At 47.9% G+C, this 24,749-nt stretch overlaps 1 protein-coding gene across 1 annotated transcript in view; it reads right to left on the minus strand.

The window, feature by feature from the left end:
* The window catches only part of LOC129381618 (phospholipid-transporting ATPase ABCA3-like), a 70,098-nt gene that overhangs the window by 35,487 nt on the left and 9,862 nt on the right, over positions 1-24,749 (minus strand). The window contains exon 2 of the mRNA XM_055064629.1: positions 437-655. Within this exon, the coding sequence (XP_054920604.1) occupies positions 437-655 (219 nt within the window). The remainder of the gene's footprint in view (positions 1-436; positions 656-24,749) is intronic.

Raw genomic sequence — 24,749 nt, forward strand, 5'->3', positions numbered from 1 at the left:
CCACTGCAAGATTTTCCCTAAATTTGACGGGAATGGAAACGCACTTTCTTTCTGTTGTTGGTCGGCGTTCTACTTTTTAATGATAGGCGCTGTATGATTGTTAAGTTAGATGGGAAGGCTCGACTTTAGTTGCAAGAACTCTAGTTATGGCAGGAAATGCTCGTGGTTCCAATATGCCGAGTCTCAAGTAGGAGTACACTTGTACAGAAAAATCTGCTCTATAAAATAACACCGGTCGACTATGTAGCAGATACGCGCGTCCTCTAAAGAAACTACGAATACATCGTTCTATCTTGCGTTGTGTCACGGCTGACGCGTGCCAGGCTGTGGTAACGCAGAATGCCTTAGAGACCCCGATGAGATGACGAACATTGCACGCTGCTGTGAAGCTGGAATCAGCCGTTCGCCTGCGTATAAAGAAATAAAAATACTTCACCCTGTTCGGTGGCACGATCTTTCTCCAGCAGCTTGCACTGCTTGATCTCTTCTGCGTTGCGCCATAGCTTGAAGAACATGGAATGCACGGTGTAAGAAGGGATGATAAGTGCCACATAGTGCGGGACAACTGACATAGTCAGATGCATAACAGGCTTGACCATTATGCTGATCATAGGACCTGGAATCCAGAAGAAACGCCACAGAATGGTGTAGATCCCTACGGGAAATTAAACACAGAAAAATGGCAGAGCCAACGCCCATTTTTGAAATCCACATATAGCGAAGCTTTGTACAAATACACCGAGTGCTAAAACCTGCCTTAGTTTCTTTGGTATTGCAATGCGAGCGCGAGGTGACGCCAAAGGTCCTTGTCTAAACCACACCATATCTGTAACAAGCTGTCCAGACGAAGCCCATTCACGCCTGCTCTAATGGCAACACGAACTGTACCATAACCGTGTTGCAAGGTGATGCAATAGATGATAGTGTCAAAGAGTTAGTTGGGGTTAGCATGGTATTACTATACGTGCGATTGTGACCTAATGGTTAGAGAATCGGGCTTCGACGCTGTGCGGACGAGGTTGGATGCTGCCATCAGGCACGTAGTTCACATTATTTAAATGTGAGCAGTACGGCGATACAGCAGCAACCAGCAGCCACACACAGAAAAGTGAAGGAGGCTTCGCCAAAGAAGCGTAGCTTTTACAAAAACTAGGTAAGGGCCTAAAACTGCTAACTTTCTAACCATGCGGCCGCATAGCTAGACTATGGTAATTGTAAAATCTGCCTGCACATGCAACTTGGGCGCCTTACATGCTTTGATTTATCAAAGTCACATTTCAATGCCTGGTACCTCAGTGGCAATTAGGTGTACTGTGTGACGCAATCACGTGTGCTCGAGGCATCTCGAGTTTTCTGTTAGATGGTGAAATCTGCCGAAAATGGTATAAATACGCGTGACTGATATTACGGTCTAACCCCTGTCTTCAGTATACAGTCCAATGCTCTAATCATTAAGCTGTAATCGCAGTCTTTGCAAGCTTGACACGTTTAGTTTAGGATGTTTAAAATATTACAGCAGTGGTATAATAGACCGATTAAAAGGATGATTGCGTAGCAGCTCCTACCTTGTTCTCCTAGTGTAAAAGGTGTTATATAAGGTATCCTAGCTATGGCTAGCCAATCTGTCTGATGAAAAAAGAAACATGCAAAATAAGCTATGCCCAAGATACGACACCACGACAGACTGTGTTCGGTCGACACACACCTAACAACCCAACAATGCAGATTTTATTACTGTATCTGGCGCCATTTTTTAATGCTTGGTTTCATTGAGCAGATTGGCTAACGTTGGTTGGGACACACGGTATAGGATCGCAATGCGTCAATCCGGGACAAGAGTAATTGAGCAATCAACTCTCGAAGGCGGGTATCATCCTTCAACGAAATTCTGTTGCGCGCCTGTGACGAGTGGACATACGATGCAGGTTTTTGTGTTTAGGTTTTATAGCGGGTTACTGACGCAGAAACTATGAGCACCCAATTAGGAACAAAGTGCTTTGTTCCCACTGACATACATACGCATTTTAATGGAAAGAAGAAAGGGGAAGCAACTAACCGACAGCAACACAGTTAACAGCATGCTGCGCAATGAAAACTCATTATTAGTGCGCTACAGAACGATATGGTGCCAAGCAAAGGACTTGGGAGCAGGCAGTTCTACTAAAGCAAGAACAGTTCAACGCAAAAAAAAATTAATATGGGGTTTTACGTGCCAAAACCACTTTCTGATTATGAGGCACGCCGTAGGGGAGGACTCCGGAAATTTTGACCACCTGGGGTTCTGTACCATGCACCTAAATCTAAGTACACGGCTGTTTCCGCATTTCGCCCCCATCGGAGTTCACCGCTGCAAAGCGATGCTAGAAACGGTGGTGAGCTCGCGACAACAGTTGTAGGGTTGAGTTACGGGTCGTGGATAATGGGCGAGCGGTTGTGTCCAACTGCCTCAGGAAACACAGGCGTTGCAGCAGGAACCTACAGAAAGTAGCGGTGGTAGACCAGGACATTCTGTCTCGGCAGCTGTACGTAAACTCCGGCCCGTAACCCAATGGCCCACGCTCTGCCTATGAACGTAGGTGTCCACAGGCCTCGGGTCCATGGTGTGGCGAAGTCTCGAAGCGCAGGAACAGGTTGCAGGATGCCCTGGTCGGGCATCGTGCCAAGGCATCCTGCCATCCTGCCACCAAGGCCCTTGTCGGTCCTTGGTGACTCGTGTCTGGAACCCGATGGTCCACGTTCATTTTGTGGTCCAATGGCCGACCTTCGTACTTGGCTCTTCCTGGAACTCCACTGCATTCTCCCAATGCGCTTCGTTGTTTTCTCCATTTCGTGCCTTTGTGGTTGTACACGATTGGTTCTTTGAACATCATGTACTGTCGCGCACCTGTGCTATGGCAGGTGATTGGTTTTTAGGGCTTCGTGCAGTTGTTTAATTAGCTCCTGTCTCTTTTTTATGTTGGTCACCCCACTTGCCCTCTCACGTGCCATACGTCATCATCATCGTCTTTGCCAAACACTTTTTGTTGTAATCTCGTTTTTCCTCTGACCACGCAATGCATCTGCTGCTGCGCAAATACCTCACCACGAAAGACCCCGTCCCTCCCCCCCCCCCCCCCTAGAGAGAGAATCAACTTTAATAAAAAAGGATGGCTCGGTGGCCTCCGCAGAGGTGATTGCAAATAGTGGGGATCACGAGGCAAACAAAGAAATATAGTGCAGCCACACATGCATAACCTGATGGTCAAGCCAAGTTCGCGCACAATCTTTGCAGACTTTATAGTTCCACTGTAGTCGACATCAGGCCGGCGAATTTCATGCCTCTTGTGAGGCAGTGCCGCGTCCCTTGTGTTGCTCTCTTACAATAGCGAGACCGCGACAGTCCGTGCCTAACCGTCGGACGAGCACCGATGTCGCACGCACTGCACGTCACCGGTGACAGCACCACGTTCGGCGTCTGTTTCTTCTTTCCCTTCTTTGGCCAGGCGTTGCCTCTGATGACTTCGCGCCTTCATTGAAGTAGCTAATGCGAGCCACTCAGTCATGGCGTCTACGCGTAATGTTCAGACCATCCTGTGTTTATGCGGCAGGACTTGCGCACTACGAGGAAGCAACTTGGTCAAAGGATGGGCATTGGGATGAGCAATCTGCCTTGAGCTCCAGATTTGCTTGTACGTTGAGTCACCCACACTCACCTTACGGGTCCAGGAGTCCTGGACCTGGTCCAGGCGTCCTGGCTCGTTCGGTTCACTGAACGCCCCACCGTTGCCGATGATGCCGGAGTGTCCCGAGTCCCAGTAAATTCGCCCACCAACGGCCTAATCCCGACTAATGGAATCGCACGTGGCCTTATATCATGCGACCACGTACGACTCTGGGTGTCTCTGTCAGTACCTTTAGGGCGTCCAAGGAGTCGGTGAAGATTGTGAACTATGCATATGTGGTCTTCCGGAGTTTTCCCTGCCATTGTTGTCAGCCTCTTGATGGGAGTTAAGATGGCTTGCAGTTGAAGTGCCCTAATGGTTGGTTCTTGATGATGTTGTAAATGCAGACATCTCGCTGCTCGCCACTAACGGTATACAACGCTGCTTGGGATGTAGCAGAATCCCACGCCGTATCTCTGAATTTGCTTTGTGTCAGCCCCTTCTGCTAGTTTGCTCTATAAGCACCGGGATACTTTTTCGTCTGCCAGTGGGCGACAAGTTTTGTGACTCGAATCTGCACGCCATCTAAAGCAGCGAGAACAGGAAGCACTTGCATGTTGTCCAACAAATGTTATCGATATAACTCTTAGAACTGTTCTCCGGAGACTGTGTAGCGGCGACTGCGATCATGTCCCTCCTTGTTTCTAAGATGATGTCCCTGAGAGGAAAACCCGCGTACCGATGGAGGTATTCCATTCGCTCGTGGCGGCAAAGACGGTTGATCACTCAACGATACTCCCAGTACATAATTTGCAGCTTGTTATATTGTGCTCTGGCGAGGTAAAATCATACGACGCCGTAACAGGCCTTAAACCTAAGCACTGCGACGACAAAATGCGAGCAGTACAGGTGTCAGGCGATATGCCTTTCGCGAGTTGAAGGAGTTTCTTACACGTAGGCTCCATTTGTTTGAGCTCGGTAGCCGACCGGCCGCGCTCATGAATTCGACTGCAGAGTATCTCGACAAGGCGTTCCGCAGCTTTTTCATGTTTCCGGTCAGCAGGGTACAACTCAACGTTTTGCCTTTCTTACACTGTCTTACACGGGAGGGTGTACCTTCTCTTGTCTGGAGGTGGCTGCATGCCTGTTTCGTTCAGATAATCTGCCAATCTATAGAGCGCATTGTGCGTCGCCTTAGTTGCTTTTTCTGTTTTCCTGAGAGGGCCGCTAGATTCAATCGAAGATGTCACGTCGTCTGCATATATGGTGAATAGCATGTCATGAACCTGTCGCAAACACGCAAGCAGCCATCGCATCACTAGGTTAAAGAAAAAAGGCGATAAAATTGAGCCCGGAGCATTGCGTCCATTGATAGTTAATGTTCTCGGCTCTCTTTTGCCACCACGGATCTCGAATGTTCGGTGCTTCAGGAAAGACGTAACAGTGTTGCAGTTTTTCACATTGGAACCCTCGTCTGTATGTTGTCTCTTACCTGTTCATTGTATTGAAAGAATAAGGATCTTAAACTGAAAAGTGCAACTGAATGTACGCCCTTCGTATGCAAGGACGCACTTTGTCAAGCACCAAGATTACGGCTTCATGCATGACACACTCGAATACCTTCCATCATTCGGTGGTGACCAAAGTCGCTACTGCCAGGCAACCTGCCTTCACGCTACCCATCCGCAAACTGCCCCAGGGTTTGCGGTCTATATGTGCTGCTCCATCCCTCACGCAGAAATCCCGATGGCAGACCTGACCGGCGGATCAATGGAGGGCTGTGCACTGACCGTGCAGCTCCGATCAAGGGACACTACTGCGGCGAGCATCTATGTGCACCACTGCTGCACCTGTGACGGTCCTTGCCTGCTGCCACTGTCTGCCCATCTGGGAAAGGAGACCATCCACTGCGGCGATTCTGTCACATCCCACAGCTTGGAGTAGCCGCAGCTGCCACGTCCGTGGCAACCATTTGCTAGCTGCTACACTTCAGGCCAGGCTTATCATCCTCAGCACAGCGGAGGACCCTTACATGCGCCTGGCTACCCGCAGCGTGAGCACAGCCATTGACCTCCGACATTATTCAGAACGCTGTTTTTACCCACAGACCACGGCTCCTGACCCTTACACGTCCGATCACTTTCCAATCTCACTGACGCCCTCGTGCGCTTGATACCTCCCCGCGTATTCTCTACAGCAATTCCAGCAGGGACTTCCTTAGGACGATTCAGGAGAGCTCAGCGGCGGTCACCGCACGGGCAACCATGCAACTCGCCCAGCACCTACTGAACCGACGGCTGCGTACTCTAGGTACCCCATGACGCCATGGAGAACGCCTGCCCTGCAGTCCATATGGCCAGAGCATTGGAGTGCTTTACGGCGGATAGACACTGCCGAACGATGCCAGGCCGACCGATGGTGTCGGCAGAGTGTCCGCTCAGTCACCTGGGGTGCTGGTCATGGTTCCAGGGCGTGGAAACCTCTGCGGTACCTCCTGCAAGGTCCCACGATACGCCAGCCTATCATGGCCATCGCCTCACCATGCGGATTGTCTAGACTAACATGGTAGAACGACATGCGGGCGTCTAATGCTACTGGTCCTGGACGACTGTTTCACCATTGCACCGGGGGGAACTCTAAACCAGAGCTTCCTGCTACCTCTGAGGCCTACATTTCCTTCCCGACGGAGCCGACTGCAGCCCTCTGTGGCCAGCAGAACACTCCTGGCGAGCCCTTATTGGTTATGGGCCGTGCACTGCGAGGTAACACAGTGGGGTTGGACGGCATTACTTTTCAGAGGCCACGGAAGCTGGCTCGCATGTAGCAGGACCGACTGCTGGAATACTTTAATGCCACCAGGTGGTTTCGTTGTCCACCATTACCATGGCTTATGGCTGTCGTTGTACTGGTCTTGAAGCCGAGAAAGTCAGTCAAGGAACTCACCTCCTACAGGCCCGTCTCCCTCACTTCAGTGGCCTGCAAGGTGTTGGAGCCTTAGCATTGAGGCGCTTCGTGTGGCTCTCACGAACTCTCTGCTTCTTCCCTGAGCAGCAGACGGGGCTCTGCTTTCAGCGGTATGCGGCTGAGTCCATCGCGGACTTCATATCGTCTCTGGAGGATGACAGAGTCTCTGGCAAAGCGTCTGTTGTGCTTCTCGGCGTAGAAAGCGTTCTTGATGGCTGACCCCACACAGTTATTGAGTGCTCTCTCAATGACTTTGGGTTCACGGGGTGCCTCAGTCGTTTCATCTTAGCCTTTCTCGCATGGAGCTATTTTCGCGTAAGAATGGGAAATGCTGTAATCTCCCTGTGGGCGGTCTGTTCTGGAGTGCCACATCGATCCGTCCTGAGCACCTCTATTTTTAACTTGGCGCTAGCGTCTTTCCTTTGTGCCATTGAACGCTCGAAAAGAAGTGCCGAAATCGAAGATAATCTTTTACCTAACAATCAAAGCTTCGCAAGTTACGTATGTTGTCTCTGAACGCTCGCAGCATCTAAAATTAACAAAATAGATTTTAATGTCTTCTGCTGCTAATACACCTTATTTTTGCGTAATCAATCAAACCCGGTTGATCCAGTCAGTTCTCGATCACGAAAGAGTTTCACCAGCTTATCACTTGTATAGAAGAAACAGGCTCTCGTGGTGCTGGTGTAGCAGTCATTGAAAAAAACGAAAAAAAAAAAGTAGACGTTCTCAACGAAATCCACAATCACGAGAGGTTGTTCCTGAGAGTGGTGTCGGGAAGAACATTTTTTCTTGTCACAGTTTATCGATGTGCTGATTGTAAAATGATTATATGACTCAATTGTAGTATGAATTTGTAAGCACAGGTGACTTTCATTCGCCACATGCTCGATGAAACCTCCGCTACGAGTGTTCTGCTTCTTAACACTTGATCCTTGACATTAATTTTTCCCTTAACCTCGAACAAGTAGTGAAAGTGAACAAAAGAGGGAACTTGACTCTCGACCTTATGTTCATGAGTCAAATCTTCAGCGGCGCACATGTGACGATTGAGACCGGAATCACAGATAATTTTTTTTATGTGGGGCAGAGCTTTTGATGGCTAGAAAGAGTTACGATCAAGCAGATGATGCGGCAATAATAGGCTACTTTGATACAAACATTTGCGATCCCGTGTATACTAATAAAAACGCGCAGCAGATGTTTTGTAATACCGTCACAAACTGTGTAGAAAATATTATACAATAGAAAAGGGCACACGTCGTTCAAATCGATAGATTAAAATTAAATTATGGCGTTTTATGTGCCAGAACCACGATCTGATTATATGGCACGCCTTAGTGGGGGATGCCGAAATAATTTTCACCACTTGTGGTTCTTTAACGTGCATCTATATTTATTGAAAACACCTTACAGGCCCAAATAACGGGCATTGGGTAAGGGAAGCTTCAAAAATTTTACATAGTATAAAGAACATACAATTATACAGTACATAAAGCGCTTTGTTAATAATAATACAACGAAGAGTGAAATGTACACAAATTCTAAAATTCTCAGAAAAAAAAGGAAAAAGAAGGCATACAAGAAGCAACGCAGACAAGAAGTTTTTTGAAAGTGAGAAATGAATGTTTACGTTGTGACGGAATCTTTGTTAGCTTCAGCTACCAGGGTATCGGGAAGGTCGTTGCACAAGCGGATAGTAAGTGGAAGTGCAGAAGAGTTAAAAGCGTCTGTTTACCATAGACGTGCATGAAAGAAAGATGATTATGCAATCGTCGAGAGGTAAATGGAGACTTGCAGAGCTATTGGTGATGGCCTTGGTCCATGAACCTACTTGTGAAACAGCAATAAAAGTGCACACATCCCGACGGGTGTTCAAAGAAGGAATCCATAAATTGTTTTTGATTTGCGTTATACTTTCGCTGCAGTTGTAATTTTGAGAGATGAAACGAGCAGCTCTATTCTGGACTTATTCTAGCATAGTGGTTAAATAAATGTAATGACAGGACCATATTGAAGAAGCAAATTTAAGTTTAGGGCGAAAAAATGTAACATAGGCTAATTTCCGGACATTTGTCGGCGTGTTGCAGAGGTTCCGCCGTAAGTATCCCAAGGATCGGGAGGCATTTCCGTAGATGTTGGTATGTGTATTCCAGGAAAGGTTTGATGTCAGGGTTACGCCTAGGTATTTGAAGGAAGTAACTACAGACACAGGATTGTTAATATAGTATGAAAAGTTGGAAAGGAAATGTTTGCGAGTGAAAGACATTACTTTACATTTATCTGGATTAAGCGACATTAGCCAGGTGGTACACCAATTGCTAATGACGTCAAAATCATTTTGAATTTGTACGTGGTCATCAGTACAAGTAATTTATCGGTAAATTATACACTCGTCAGCAAATGTCTGCACACGAGAAGATATGTTATTCGGTAAGCCGTTAATATACAGCAGGGAAAGTAGTGGACCGAGGACACTGCCGTGTGGCACACCATAGAAAACGTAAGAGAGCGGGGAGGAAAAATAATTAACCACGGTGAACTGCTGCCTATAGATAAGAAAGTTCCGAATCCAAGATAGCGTTAGTGAATCTAAGGATAAAGAACACAATTTAGAAATTAGTCGGCAGTCAGCTAGGCGATCAAAGGCTTTTGAAAAATCGAAAAACATGCAGTCAGCTTGCAGGTTTTTGTCCAGATTAAAATGTAATTCAGTCGTGAACTCAGGTAGTTGCGTGTCGTACGACAAGCCCTTCCTGTTGTTGGTTCGCGAAGAAAAACTTATAATTCTCTGACTAGTTGTAAATGTGGGAGGTGATGATATGCTCTCGCATCTTACAGCAGATGGAAGTGAAATGGGTCTGTAGTTTAGCGGTGAGTTTATATTGCCAAACCTAAAGATGGGAATCAGCTTTGCAATTTTCCAATCTTGGGGAAGCATTCCTGTCGATAGCGATTGCCGGAATATATGAGATAATAGTTTACTCGAGACTGATATCGTGTTTTTTAGTATCTTTGAGTTTATGTCGTCAATGCCTGCTGATGGGGACACTTTCAGGTCATTTATAATGAATGCGATGCCGTCGACAGTAATGTCGATGGGCTGCAAAAAAAAAAAGGGTAGTCAAGATCAGCTACGTCAGGCACGTTTGAATCGTCTTCTATAGTGTATACTGATGAAAAGAATGACTTTAACCTGTTTGGACAGTCATGGTCCGCAATTGGAATGTGGTCGTTATCATGAAAGATGGCGTTGCTGTCCCGTCGCTCAGGACACACTGATTGCCCAATTTTTTTTTGTGTTAGTTGTGAGCAGGGATGGCAACTCATGCTAAAGGTACTCATCTCGGGCAGCGCGTACTTAGAGCAGTAGCTTTTCAAGAAGTCGCTGTATTTTTTCCAACATATTGGAATGCGCGCACGTTTTGCGGCCACGTACGATCGCTTCTTATTTCTCAGTTTGTTAAGTGAATTGGTGCACCACGGTTTGCGCTTATCATTTGTTATTCTAATTAACGGAACATGTTGACTAACCAGTGTCATTAACTTGTTTTTGAACAAATACCAGTTATCTTGAACTGTTCGGTTACTGAAACAAGGAAGTAATACACCAATATCTAAGTACGCGTGCGTATATTGCATTTCGCCCCCATCGAAATGCGGCCGACGTGGCCGGGATTTGATTCTCCCACCTTGTGTTTAGCAGTGCCACACCAAAGCCACTAAGCAACCATGGCATGCAAATCCATCGATTACCAGTGAGATAACTCCCTGTAAGCTCAAAATAATACGACTGAGGAAGCTAAAACCTAGTATTTTGCTGGTTTTGAGCACTATGATGAGGCAAGCTAGACGTAACTTCTTCAGTAACACTTTTGAAAAGAGTTTATTAAAAGCGACCCTTCCACATTCTCATGTGTAAGAGACGTGCGGAGTAAGAACGATGATCACGAAGAGCTCAGAGCGTTTGAAACGGCACGAATGCTCGAAGCACGTCACCTGAGCAGTGATCAGGAGAGGAGCAACACTGAGTTGGCATTGTCTGCGTGACTCTGGGTGAAGAGAAAAACACGCGGATTTCGAAAACGTGGTGGCCCCCGCGATGCGACTCGTTCTTTGTAGGGTCAAATTAATATTGTTAGGTGATTTTAACGGACAACACCCAAACTGTAGCTACAGTTGAGACAATCCCAAGACATCTTATTAGGAGACGTCGTAGAGCGCTATGGAATTTTCCAGCTAACTCAATGGGATCTCCCAACGCGAATCGGGAACAGCGTGCTCAAGGACACTTCCTCCGACGTCACGTTCACGAACAACGAATGTGAGACGCGATGGACGAACCAAGGTAAAAACCTAAACAGCGATCACTATATCTTAAGCCTATTGATGCAGCCAGGATGCGAAGAGCTATGGGGAAGGCAAGGCTATTGGAATGGAGCAAATTTAGTGAAGAACAGAAAACTGTCGGCAGCACAACAGACATGGGGGAATGGGCCGAGCGGATCAGAGTGATTCACGCTGAGGTCACAAAAACGATCGAAACGGCAATGGAGGCTGCAGTCATGGACTGTCACCTCTTGCATCTCATCTCTAGGAAGCCCGAAGAGGCCTCACAAAAAAAAAATGAAAAAGGGAGAAGCTTTATCGCAAACTCAGGATAGGGATAGCTCAGCTTGGACAGGAAGTTAACGAATACGCCCAGCAAGTGGCATCAGTTCAGCGGCTCGCTTTGGGGCACGTTGACTGCAATGCAAACATGGCACATTCTTCGAAGTATAATCTACTCGGGAGGAACAAGAACACTCACGAATCGCACACTCAAGGTGCTGGAAAACGAGTTTTAGAGTCGTGAAGCCGACGTGATAGACAACATTAAACAGAGATTCATAGGAACTCTTCCATACGGGCTATACACAAAACCCGTTTACGAAGGTCTGGATCAAACGGAACTGGATGCTCCCACTACCTTTGACGAGCTTCATGCAGCAGCACATTCCTTGAGGAAAAACACGGCCCAGGGGTAGATCAGTTGACGAACACAATGATTTGCAATCTAAGTGACGGCACGCTGAAGAGCTTGACCTAATTTTTTAAACACATGGTCTGGACAGAGGACGGCATCCTTCCAAAAGAATGGAAGTAGCCAAAATTATTCTCAATCCGAAACTGGGCAAGTTCCGTAACATCAACAACTTTCGACCCATCTTCCTAACAACGTGCGCAAGGAAACTCTTTGAGAACGTTGTGCAGGTCCGGCTCTCGAGCAACATAGAACTAAACAACATGCTCCTCTCCAACATGTTCGGTTTTAGACCCCGCGTGTCGGCGTAGGGCGTTTTTCTAGTACTAAACTACGAAGCCTGCGCCCCAGCAGAGGTCCGGAGGAGAAATGTGCATTTGAATTGGATATAAAAAAGGCCTTCAACACCATCTCTCCCGACAATATTCTGGAGGGAGTGGAAGTGGTGAACTGCGGAACATGATTTTACAACTACGTGTGCTCGTTCCTGAACGACCGCACGGTCACAATCGGATTAGGCTCCACGAGGAACGACACCTTGAACTGTCCCGAGAGTGTAGGTTATGACGCAGCGGATTACGTCACTGTACTTTCATACGTAAAACAGGAACCGGCTAACAACTGATATCATTTCTGTCATGATAGCGCTGTGGAAAGGTCATTTATAGCCAGGACTACCCTAGAGCAGCGGGAACGAGACGAGTGGCAACGGGAACAGCAAGGTCAAAGTGCAGAAGTTTGTCATGCTTAGCCTAGGCACGACCCATCTCAACGCTAGATGACACTCATCGATCGGATCATGTGGTTGACAGGTTGACAGCGTGGATTGGAGCACAATTTTTTTCTTCACTTTGAGCCAACGTTTTTCTGTTTCTTGCAAACTCTTTTCAAGATCCCAGACGTTGCGCATACTGGCCTGCTTTTCTCGTACAGGGGTTTGGTCCTTTATGTATGCGGCAGGGATCAGCTCGCTCGAGAGATTGACCGAATGAATCTTCTGGCGGTGATCAAGGCAATGATATTTTAGCCTAGGCTTGAACGCCGTTGTCGGCCCCAAGCGATTCCTCCTGCACAAAACTGGAAATACTCCTTTGTTTCTTTTAGGGGCTTTGAAGTCGCAAGTACGATCAGGGAAAATTCAAGCCTGAGCAAGTGACCTGCGTTCTTTGGAAATTTAACCTACTCTTCCAAAGTGTCTTGACTCAGACTCTAGAATGTGCCAGTTTGCCGATACAGCATTGAGAGTGGAATTCAACAACAAGGGACACTTCCATGGAGCCCAGCGGTCTAATTGACTGTAGCGCACCAAGCGGCTGATGTGAACAACTGGACCACATTTCTGGTTTCGATTTCGGGCGCATGCAGTTTGGGCCCTCGCTCGTACGTTTTACGCCAGCCGCGCTGTTCGGCGTGGCGTTTGTTTTTGCTTCTGCTGCGCAACCTCGCGCTGTCTCAGTTCGTGATCGTTCTTTTAAAATTCAGTTAGGTTTCAATTCAGTTGCGAGTGACCTTTACGAGCCCCCAAAGCGATCGAAGCTGCCCTCCGTACAACGTACAATCTGTTAAAGTAGACGCAAGACACCTTGTGAAACAAGGAAATTAAACTTCGCTCTACATAAATGCTCATTCTAGTCGTTTTGTGCGTGTGTCGTTGTTGTGGCAGCAGGTGAGCAGCTGTAGTTTCTGAACGAAGCTCCGCCTTATGGTATCACGAAAAAAGTAAGTTGCAAGCATGTGTCGTTTTTGGTGCCAGGAAACTGCGTACACAGGTGAAACGTGAAAGTGGTGAATGGGCGACTTTACGCACAAAATCTGTTCGCTTTTACAAACATGGCATAGAAAAAAACCTGACGCATCCCAAACAATGCCACACATAAAATATGATGATGACATCCCGAGCCTTATTTCTTTTTCTTTAAAACCACAAATACATGGCCCACTGCAGGTTTTCGACACAACTTGGCCTGAGCCGACGAGATAGTACGCCACGCACACAGAGGTGACCACAACACTGACTCCCCACCAGACGCTCACAGAATGCCTTTTGCCGAAGACAAATGCGTGGCTGCAGAATGTGTGTCCAGTCGTTCGGAAAGCAGGATTTTCGAGGTGTAAGCTCCTTGTTTTTGAGCTCTTCGGTGTTATTGTTTGCGCGCTTTGCCGGCAGGAGCAACATACTAAGGTGTTATAACTCCTGACAATCGGTGGTCGAGGTTTCAATAAGAGTCAGTACCAAAAAAAAAGGTAAGCGTTGCAGAGGGGGTAGGAGCATATAAAGCGTCACAATCTTGCCCCGGTAACATTCAGTACATGCTGTACTGCTGTATAGACAGGTCGTCACGGCGACCGACTTGTTTTCAGCTAATTGCGTCACAGCGGCTGGCGCGGCAAGCATGCTCAAAAAGCACCCCAAAATAGCGAAATAAGGTACAATAATGTTGGGGGTCATTGCAAGCGTCACAAATATGTACTAGCATGATTCAGTACACGCCCAACTAAATTCGCCCCAGAGCCCTGGCTGTTCTTGGCTGACTGTGACAGATCAACCAATACGGCCAGTGTGCTCTAAGCCAAAATAGCTCGGAATGCAGCCCAAACTGACAAACAAATTTTTTCTCTTTGAAGTAGTAGAGTGCCGTCTCGAAGTGGTTGCATGGGCGTTAAATTCGCCGACAGCCTAAGCAACTAGGGGGCATATTCTGGAGCGATACACTTCGGCGATAGCATCAGCGATAGTATCACCTCGGAACCTGACGGCGAAATATCGCCGGCGCGATAGTATCGCCGAAGTGGATCGTTTCAGAATACGACTCCAGAGCTACAAAAAAAAAAAAAGAACAAAAAAAAAAAAAAAACAGGACGCCGAACGGCCGGACGCTCACAAACGCATCGGGCGTCGCTCGCTTTGGTGACGTGTTTGGCGCATGCATCTGGTGCGTCTGGAGTGTCAATAGCTTGCCGTTAGGTAACGCAAGGAAAAATAAGTAACAATATAGAAATTACTCTAAGCGCAACACTTTCTGGATTTAGCGGGAGAATGAGAAAATATAACTGTGTGCTACCTTAATTGCACATTCTTTTCTTTTAGATTTTCGCGTCAGCTACCGGAAGATGTGAACGCTAGACCGCGACGTGTTCCTTAGTGCTAGTTTTGGCAGTGTGTCCGCTCTTGTTGAATGTTTTTTTCTCTGTAGCTGCAACGTGTTTATAAACTGGCTCCAGTGTGATCGTACATTCCACTTTGATATGTAATGACACGCAACAGGTGTTCTAGCAGTTATTTCCAGTTAGCGGTTAAAATTACGTTGATGCTATTGAGAAGCCGCTGCAGAACGATAGCCTTCTATCCCTTTCTGCGCCAAAGCACGTGTTGACTCTGTTATAAGGTTAAACCTGTAAGTCACGGGATTGTTGAGGCTCCTGGTGCTCTCTCGATAAATACAACCAGTGACCTGAAAATGGGTTGCTTCTTACCTGTGAAGAACAGCATGATAATGCACAGGACTGCACAAGTTGTGGTCGTCGTTAATTCCGCCATCAAGTAGCCAACGCAAATAAAGAGTGGTCCAGAAGACGCAAAACCGAGGAGAAAGAGGCCTAAAAAAGAGGAAAATATATATACAATTTAATTTAATGGCGTAATCATTGCGCGAAAGTGATGCTGCCCGGGATTGAGTTTCTCTTCATGGGGCACCAATTCTCTAACCCTTACAGACCAAAGGTAATGTGCCCCAACTCTTGCATGACATGCCCAGCTACACTTCCTAATGTGAACTACAATATCGAGCACTCCCGTCTGCTCGCTCATCCACATCCCAGTATTCCTGTCTCTCAAGGCTACATTGTAAAATAATAAACACCATTAAAAATAATAGTGGGGTGAATTATTCGACAAGGCATGCCTACCAAAATATGTTCCGTCGCTCGCTGTGCTAGTATATGCGTGCGTGCATGCGTGGGGGTTTTGAAACGCGTATGGATGTGAACTATGTGCGTTCGTGCATGGCTATGCATGTGAACACATTTGTAAAAGCCTATGTGGGCATGCGTATTTGTGTGTGCATGCAGTGTGTGTGCGTGCGAGCCAGCATTCTGTCGCTCCCACGTACTCTCGTAGACAAAGTGTAAGTAGAGGTTATATGAAGCCCTTCTAATAGCGAGGACGCAGGGAGCAGCGGAAGGGAAACTACCTCGCTCACATTTGTACGGATGCTACATTATATAACATCATGATCACGTAACATGCCGAATGTGCCAACTGTTAGTAACAAATAGCATCACTGTGCCAGTGCGTGCTCTTATGACCATCTCTTACATTCCTCCCCAAACAAAAGATACAAACATACAATACTTAAGCAGGCATTCGTGGTCAGAACTGCCCAACTGGTTTTCTGATCCTCGTGCTTCGTCGCATTATCGGTGTACTATCATTGCCATTGCAAACAGCCCGAGTGTGTGTTGCTAAAGCTTCACCCTGTCCTGCTTCACGTTGCACAGCTTCAGTTTGACTGTGCATACCAAGATACGGCTTACATGACTATGTGTGCTAAGTTACCAAGATACGGGGTCGCTCAACGACTGCGCGGGAGAAGGCGCGGAAAAGACGCCACCTTGCGGACGTCAGTCGAGGGAAAGGGAGGCAACCTTGACGGGGTTTGTGGGCTACAGTGCGGCAGAAGGCACTAAAGAAACGGCGTCTTGCGGAAGCTAGTCGAGGTTAAGGAAGAGAGGCTTGACGGGGCTTCTCGGCTCTAGTATAGAAGAAGGCACGGAAACAATTCCGGAAGAACGCATTCATTGCTGCAAAGCAAACATTCGTCGCCTGGGTCTCAAGCTAACACTGCGTCGCTGAATATAGCTTGTGTACCGCAGTGTTTATAGATTTTACTGGCGCATAAACGCTGCAAGTTCCACTGAAGTTCTAACCGCGACACACAGCTGCCTCCCGTTTCTGGCCCGGAAGAAATAGAAACTCACGCACACAAGTTGCCTTTGTATCCTGTGGTAACTAGCACGGAGGGTGTTCATTAACCACTTTAACAGCACTAGCGCGCATTTTTGCGCATAAAATGTGGAGGAAGCTTAAGCATTGCCTTTAAGAGTGGAACGCGACAGCATTAAAACACCCCTGACTGCTTCTCATGTTTCCCGGCAACTGCAGCTTACATAAGCGTAACGTTTACGGGGAAACGCTGGCGGTGAACGCTATGCACGAAGACAAGCTTCCTGGCAGAAACGCGGCCTCTTGCGTGGGTCGATGTCATGCTATTGTTTCGCACTTTTAATAGTTCTTTCTGAGAAGAGATAACATAACAGGTATGCGTTGTCCGTGTTTTTACCACTACATTTGTTTGTGGGCTCCCGTTCTCAAAATTCCGAGGAATAACCTTCTAAAGAATGAAAGGCAAGCTATTAGGGACTTTGGTGGTAGAAGAGTGGTTGGGTATGCGTAGTTGGGAATTATGGTTGAAATTATTTTTGCCGGAGTGACGGCCGACGCTTGATTCCGGACGCGGGATGCCGAATGCCGACGCCGGATTTTCTGCGAGACGGCGCCCTTAACGCTATCACGTTAGAAACGCCGCCATGCGAACGCTAGTCGACGCAGTAAGAGAGAGCCATGATAGGATTTCTCGGCTCCAATATAGGAGAAGGCATGAAAGAAGAAACGCCTCCTGGACGCTAGTCCAAGCAAAGGCTTTGTTTTTTTTTTCGTCTCCTGTGCGGGAGAAGACATAAAAAAAACTGCGCCATGCGGACGCTAGTTGAATTAAGTCGAGGCAAAAGGAAAGAGCCTAGTTTGACGGAGTTCCTCGGCTGCGGTGTGCGAGAAGGCGTGGAAAGTACATTGCCATAAAAACGCCAGTCGAGATAAAAGGGGAGATCCATGACGGCATTTCACGGCTCTGGCGTGGGAGAAGGCACAAAAGAAACACCGCCAAGGGAAAGGGGCAGAGCCTTGAATGTGTGTCCCGGCTCCGGTGTGGGCGAAAACATGGAGGAAAATTAAGTCACTGCAGCATAGCCAAAGAGGGCGAAGGCGAAAGCCTGCCCGCTAAAGTGACATTCATTAAATTACTTAACATTCTCATTCGAATATACTGTTACTTCTTATCACTTACTTTTTACGTCAAAGATTTAGGCTGGAGTGCCTTATTTGACGTTATCTTAATTACCTGTAACTCTGCCCTAATTAACATCAAAGGTTGTGGGTTCGGCTCCCGCCAAAGATTAAGGATGCGACTTTCACCAAAGGTGACCTGTTTGTGTGCCCTGTTTCACTCCGCATTAATTACTGTGCCCTAATTAACTTCGCACTAACGCCAAAGGTCGCGGGTTCCACTCGTAGATAAGCTCGACGGAAAAACACCGCATTGCAAAGACTAGTAGACGCAAAGGGAGAGAGCCATAATCGGGTTTCTCGCCTCCAGTTTGGGAAAAAGCTTGGAGAAAACACAGCCATGCGAACGTTAGTCGAAGCTATGGGAGAGGGCCATGACGGTGTTTCTCGGCTCTGATGTGGGAGAAGGCATGGAAAAAATTATGCAGGTCGCACGCGCTTTGCCAGTCGACCTAAGCGAAGCTTCCCGCGCTGATTGGTTTGACTAAAGATAATTAGCGGTGATGTTGATGGTGAAAGCTTAGTTTCATCAACGCTTAGGCTAACAGGAGAGTAGTGAGTTGATGTTGAACGTTACCTTACGAGCGCTACTGCTGTTTGTCTTTGTAGTGCGCAGAACACTCAGAAAGAGGTGTTTACTGGAGGCGTTCTTGCGCGCCATTTTTCATAACCTCTGAGAGGGTTGAGCATTGTCATTGCCTCGCATGGCACGTCGCATCATGGTAGAAGGATTAAACTTGAAGTGGATTTTGGGGCTGTATGTGACAAAACCACAATCGGATTATAAGACACGCCGTAGTGGTGGACTCCGTATTAATGTTGACATCGTCATGCACTTTTCTTTGTCGTAATATCTAAGTGCACGTTTACTTTTCTATTTCCCCCGGTAAGAATGCTGCTGGAGCGGTAGGGATCGAAATGGCAACCTCTAGCAACGCTATGGCCGAAAAGCTACTGCGGCGGGCACCGAAGTGTTGATTTGATGGTCCACCGCTTCCGTTGTGTCGCCCGGACCCTGCGGTGCACTTTAATTATTGCGGTGCTGCTTCAGCACCCCCTGCGTAATTTGTCCGCTTGACATATTTGGATGGTGTTTATTTTTCAGAAATAGCAGGAGCGCACTGTACCGTGCTTTGAACCTTGACTACCTTGGCTTATCCAGTTCCCCGCAACCGCTGTCGTATAGTAATAGGGTTTCCTTGCCTTCTCACGTCAACTTCCTCCCCTACACCTTGTATGAGAACTGTCTCTTCTCCTCCCTCCTATCTACAGATCTGTCTACATCCCCTATAGACTCGCGCGTTAGTAGAAGTAGAAGTGCCGCTGTTTCTGCAATGCTTTTGAGGAGGACTGTGATGTGTGGTGCGCGACATGGTGCAGTGATCGGGACGGACAGGAGCAGACGACAAGGAGTGCGCGCGCCGAGGCTAATTCCGTGCTGGAAGGAGGAAAACGACGACGCCGAAGAGCGTCCGGCACGTGAACGCGCGGCGCAAGAAAAGCAACTAAAAGAAGAAAAGCCAACCAATTAGGAAAAACCACGGGGCGTCAGGCAGCCAATCGGAGAATGCCTAATCGACCAGATAGAAGAAAAAGCGTGGTGCGCTGGTAGAAGGGGGCAGACGCAGGGTAGACGCCGGGAGAGTTCCAGGAAGCGACGTCATGAGGAGGTCAACCACCTGACTGGCAGTTGAAGACGGGCCGTCGGGTTCCGGACCCGAGCCACTAGGACTTCACCCGACCGGGGCCTCCTGCCAGCCCGTTCCTGTGCGTCGCCCGTCTACCCGAGCGTGCCGCCAGCTGCTCAAAGCCGGTGAGCTTCTGTGCCCGTGGGCAGCACGAGAGCAGTCGGGCTACGGGCCCGAGCTCTACACCCAGCTGCCCGGCTAGAACGCCGTCTGCTTCTATCTTCAAGCCAGAGCAAGGGCGCTCCGGTCGCCCGGTCATCCAACTTACACCACGACCTTCGATGAGACCGGCGCAACTCCTTTCGTCAGCTTGTCGCCGCGTCGCCGCGTCGAGACTTATGTGTCTCTGCCGTCGTGGCAAGCCCGGACTCGCGCACTAGTTAGCTTCATACTAGCACCAAATGTGTGTCTTGCTGCCGTGATGTCTATTTGAGTGTTTCTTTTATGTTTTCTATTTTCTGCTATTTATCTTAAGCTTTTTTAGCTCCATTAAAAGTTTTGTGTTTGTTTTTCAAACCAACGGCTTTGTCCTCAATTGGGTTCTCGGAGGCTCCGCCTAAGAAAACCATTAAAACCTCTGAGTGCACGAACCTTTGTCCCCATATTTGGGCATCACAAATTGGCGTCCGCGACAGGACAAAGCCGTTCGTTTGGATTTTTTTTTCTAACGGCTAGAACTATGGATAGCACACGAGACTTGTTAGCGTTAGCCGAACGCATGGGGCTAGAAGGTACGGAGATGAGGGAATGTTTAGATGAGCAGGAAGCGCGGGCGCGAGAAGAGCGCGCAGCCGAACGCGAGGCTTGGAAGGAGGAGCTTGCCTTTCGGGACAGAAATTTACAACTATGGCTTAAAGTCGCAGAGGCTGAGGGCGCATTTTTGGCCAAGAAACAGCCAGAAATTAGTTTGTTTGACTTAGCCACCGTGGCCCAGCGAGTGGGTTTGCATGGGGCAGACTTGCACAGGCGGGTGCAAGAGAGATGGTTGTTAATGTGCGGGAAAGCTCGGAGGGAGTGCGACAGGCGAGTGGCAGAACAGGCAGCTGAGAGGGAACGCCTGGAGGAAGAGCTTCGCAGGGTGCGCGTTCGCATCAAGGCACTCGCGGATGCTTGCTCCGAAGGGACGAGGTCCATTGTTGAGGATGCAGCACAGCAGTGCAGGGGCGACCCGAGGGTTCCCTCCGACATGGCGTCAGGCCTTGGCGAGAAAAAAGTGTCTCAAGGAGAGACAACTTGTGATCATGCCATTGCAGGCAAAAATACTGATGTTAGATCACAAGACAAGAAGCAGATTGCTTTCGTACCTCAACCAGTGGTGCGTGGGCCCAGTGCAGGCGATGACTCGTTTGTACAAGGTTCAGAGCTACCATGCATAAGCATGGTTGAGAAAACTAAAGTTAGATCTGAGCACCTCCTACAGGCTAAATATAGTACGTCGGAGTGTTTGCGCCAGTGTCAAGATGAACCTGAAGATATCAGGGCTCCTGAGGAACCAGGTTTGGTTTCCATAAAAAGTATTGAGTTGTCCTTACTGCGTTCCTTGAATCCAACAAAGGCGACCGGTTGTGACCCTATGCGCACTTGGGAGGGCTCAGGCCAGTGTACCACATCAACTTATGGCTTTAAGGTTCCAGAACATCCTTTGTGTTCTCATGCACTCGTGTGTGGTTCGACCATTGGCACTGATGCTGCAACCACACATTACAACGGTAACTACCTTAGAACGCAGGCAGTGACTTGGTCGACACCATGCAGAGACATCAATGCCTGGAGCGTTATGGCCACAGACGGGCCAATGTATTCTAAACGAGAAGATAGATGTCTAGTCCGCTTGATCTGGGAAAGGGTCACCTAAAGGAGCCGATGCTTCGCTTATGGCTTTTCTCGGACTTGTGACCTCGGACATGGTGACCTTGGACTTTATTGTTTTTTTTTCTTCAATAGGGTATTATGACAGCCTTTGACGCTACCATTTATTTTTCACTTGTTATACTTTCTTTTAATTAGTGTTTTCCTTTAACGTTTTTTTATCTGTGTGCTCAGTGAACTGTGCATTAGAACCATACAGTGCGTTCTCGTGAATGGACCATGACTGTAGTGTTCCGAGCATGCGTGAACTATGTCGCGCACTGAGCGGCAGTTTTTCTTCAGAAAAACTTGTTAAAAAATGGCTGTGGCTTAGCTAAGGTTAAGCCCAGGATGCGAAGCATACTAGCCTTTATTTTAGTTGTTGAACCACTGTTTAGCCTGGTGAACTGCTGTTGCTTCGCTATATTTGGTTCGGCTCGACCAAGAAACAACTCATGCGTTACTCTGCTTCGCCTTCAAGAGTGGAACGCGACAGCGTTCCCGTAGACCCGCCAAGGGGTGTAAGACAATGGGCTACGGTGCAGCGACTACGCGCCCCGCATTGGACGCGGTGAGCGTCGAGCAACGCAGCGTTCGCCGCGGCAACGAAATGTGCGCCTGAGCAAGCGACGCACGCCTGAGCCTTAGAAACAGCTCGTTTCTAAGGCAACACCGCATTCACTAGAGGCGCTTTTGTACCGCTTTGAAGCATCGTACTCGTGGCTCAGTCAAAACGAGAAACAATCTGTCGTAAGAACAAATGCGGCTTTTATGTATGTATGTCATTTTGTGAATAAAGAAAAAAAAAAAAACTCGTGGCTCAGTGGTAGCGTCTCCGTCTCACACTCCGGAGACCCTGGTTCGATTCCCACCCAGCCCATCTTGCAAGAGTTGAGCCAAAGCCACCTAGAAACAAGCGCAGCTGCTTATATACCGCCGCGAGCGACGGCGCGAATTGCTGATGACATTACACTGCTTATCCTTACGGGAATAGACCTTGCCCTGTAGTATACTAAGTTTTCTTCTCACAGATTTCATCTTGCGGCAATTTTTACTACTTCCACTGTATTTCTGACGTTATAATTTGGTGTATTGCTTACTTTATTCTTGCTTATAACTTTCGCAGTTCAGTGAATCCTATCTGATCACTTGACTTAGACACTTTCATACTTTGTCGCTCCTTGAATAGGTCGTTTGTTACTTGAGACCACTTACCTATTCGATGACTTAATGTCTTAACTTTCACTGCAACTGCTGCTTCTGAAATCAACCTAGTTCCCGTTTTATTCATCACCTATGTGTTGCTTTTATTTTCCTGTTCTAAAGCTGCATATTTGTTTGCGAGTAACAGCCTGAATTTGTGTGCTTTTAGCCTTAATACGTCTAGGTAGGCCTGTTTGTATTTGACTAATTTAGCACTTTCTCTCTTCAAATTAAGAAAATCATAGACATCACAAATCAATGGTCACGGCCCGTTTGCCCTATGTAATACTTCTACATCCTGCACTATGGTGTTATCAGCAAGATATATATAAATCTACTTCAGTTCTAGTTTCTCCATCAGGGCTTTTCCAGGTTCAGTTCCTGTTACTGCGCTTCCTCAAGAAGATTTTCACTCTCTGGAGTCTTCCTTTCGACCAATTTCACCACTAAATCTCCTCTAGTGTTCCTGAATCGATTCTGTAGCTGCCAATTGCTTGTTACCCCGTGTGCTTTTCCTCCGCTTTCGCAGTGAAGTCGGCGATGACTACACTATACTCAGTTTGCCCCTTTCTCATTGCTAATTCAACATCTTTTTAAAACTGTTTTATTTGCTAATCAATGGTACTGGAGGTTAGAGCATAGGTTTGAGGTACCTTTATTCAATATGTCATATTTAGCTTTATTACGATGACTGCAACCCTGGCATTACAGCTGTAGAATTCATCAAAGCTGCCAGTTACATTTTTGAAAATGAGAAATCCTACGCAGTGACCTTTTTTATCAGGAAGACCTCTGTAGCAGGAAGCCTGGCCGTTATTCAGCTGTGTATAAGGCTCCCCAGTTGTTCTAACCTTACTGAGCCTAATAATATTGTTGCGTGTGGAAAGACACAGACAGAAGAGGCTATTTACAGGCTATTTACACTGGAGCCAGGCAGCCAGGCTGACACTCGCTCGCGCCAAGCGCACCGACCAACTTCGTCGTCGTTCTCGCGGCGGCTCATTTCTTGAGCATCGCTTTAGCATATCGTAATACTACCCCCCGGCGGCAAAAGTACCGTCACGGTGCTGTTAAATATCCAAGGCGCGTGGAGAGTTGTAGGGCTTGAGTCGGGCGACGTGGACGATGTCCCTGGTTGTCACAGCGGAGGACGTAGTGGGCGTGGCTAAAACGATTTCATATGTGACATCGGTCACCTTGCGGAGCACGCGATATGGGCCTGTGTAACAAGAAAGGAGTTTTTCACATAGGCCAACTTTACGCGAAGGTGACCAAAGCAACACGAGGCTGCCGGGCACAAAATGGACATCACGGTGACGGAGGTCGTAGCGTTGCTTCTGCTTGTCTTGAGACACTTGTAGACGACTGCGCGCAAGTTGGCGAGCGTGGTCAGCATGGGCGATTGCATCACGGGCATAAGCGCTAGTTGAAGCTGTGGCGGACGGAAGCACAGTGTCCAGTGGTAGCGTTGGTTCGCGGCCATACAAGAGGTAGAATGGGGAAAAGCCAGCAGTTTCGAGACGGGAAGAGTTATATGCAAAGGTAATGTAAGGTAGAGCCAGGTCCCAGTCACGGTAGTCGTCGGAAACGTATTTGGATAGCGTGTCTTTAAGGGTGCGGTTCAAGCGCTCAGTGAGGCCGTTCGTTTGGGGGTGGTAGGAGGTGGTAAATTTGTGACGTATTGAGCAGGCACGCATAATGTCGTCGATGACTTTGGCCAAAAACGTACGGCCACGGTCTGTTAGCAATTGACGCGGAGCACCATGCATCAAAATAATATCATGTAGGAGGAAGTCCGCAACATCAGTTGCGCAACTGGTCGGAAGAGCACGGGTTACGGCGTAGCGGGTCGCGTAGTCCACCGCGACTGCAACCCACTTGTTTCCTGATGTAGATTCCGGAAATGGGCCGAGAAGGTCTAAGCCGACACGATGAAAGGGCTCGGCAGGAATGTCGAGCGGCTGCAGGTAACCAGCGGGGAGCTGGGAAGGCTTCTTACGTCGCTGGCAAACTTCACAAGCGGCGACGTAACGTCGTACGGAACGGGCAAGACCAGGCCAGAAAAAACGGCAACGTACACGGTCATAGGTTCGAGATACGCCGAGATGTCCTGCCGTTGGTGCGTCGTGGAGCTCTTCTATAACGATGGAGCGGAGGTGTTTAGGTATTACAAGCAGGAACTCAGAGCCATCCGGATGAAGGTTACGACGGTACAGAGTACCGCTGCGGAGGACGACGAGGCGTAGAGTAGCATCGGCCGG

The sequence above is a fragment of the Dermacentor andersoni genome, chromosome 11 (genome assembly GCF_023375885.2).
Source record: "Dermacentor andersoni chromosome 11, qqDerAnde1_hic_scaffold, whole genome shotgun sequence".
Classification (NCBI taxonomy): Eukaryota; Metazoa; Arthropoda; class Arachnida; order Ixodida; family Ixodidae; genus Dermacentor; species Dermacentor andersoni.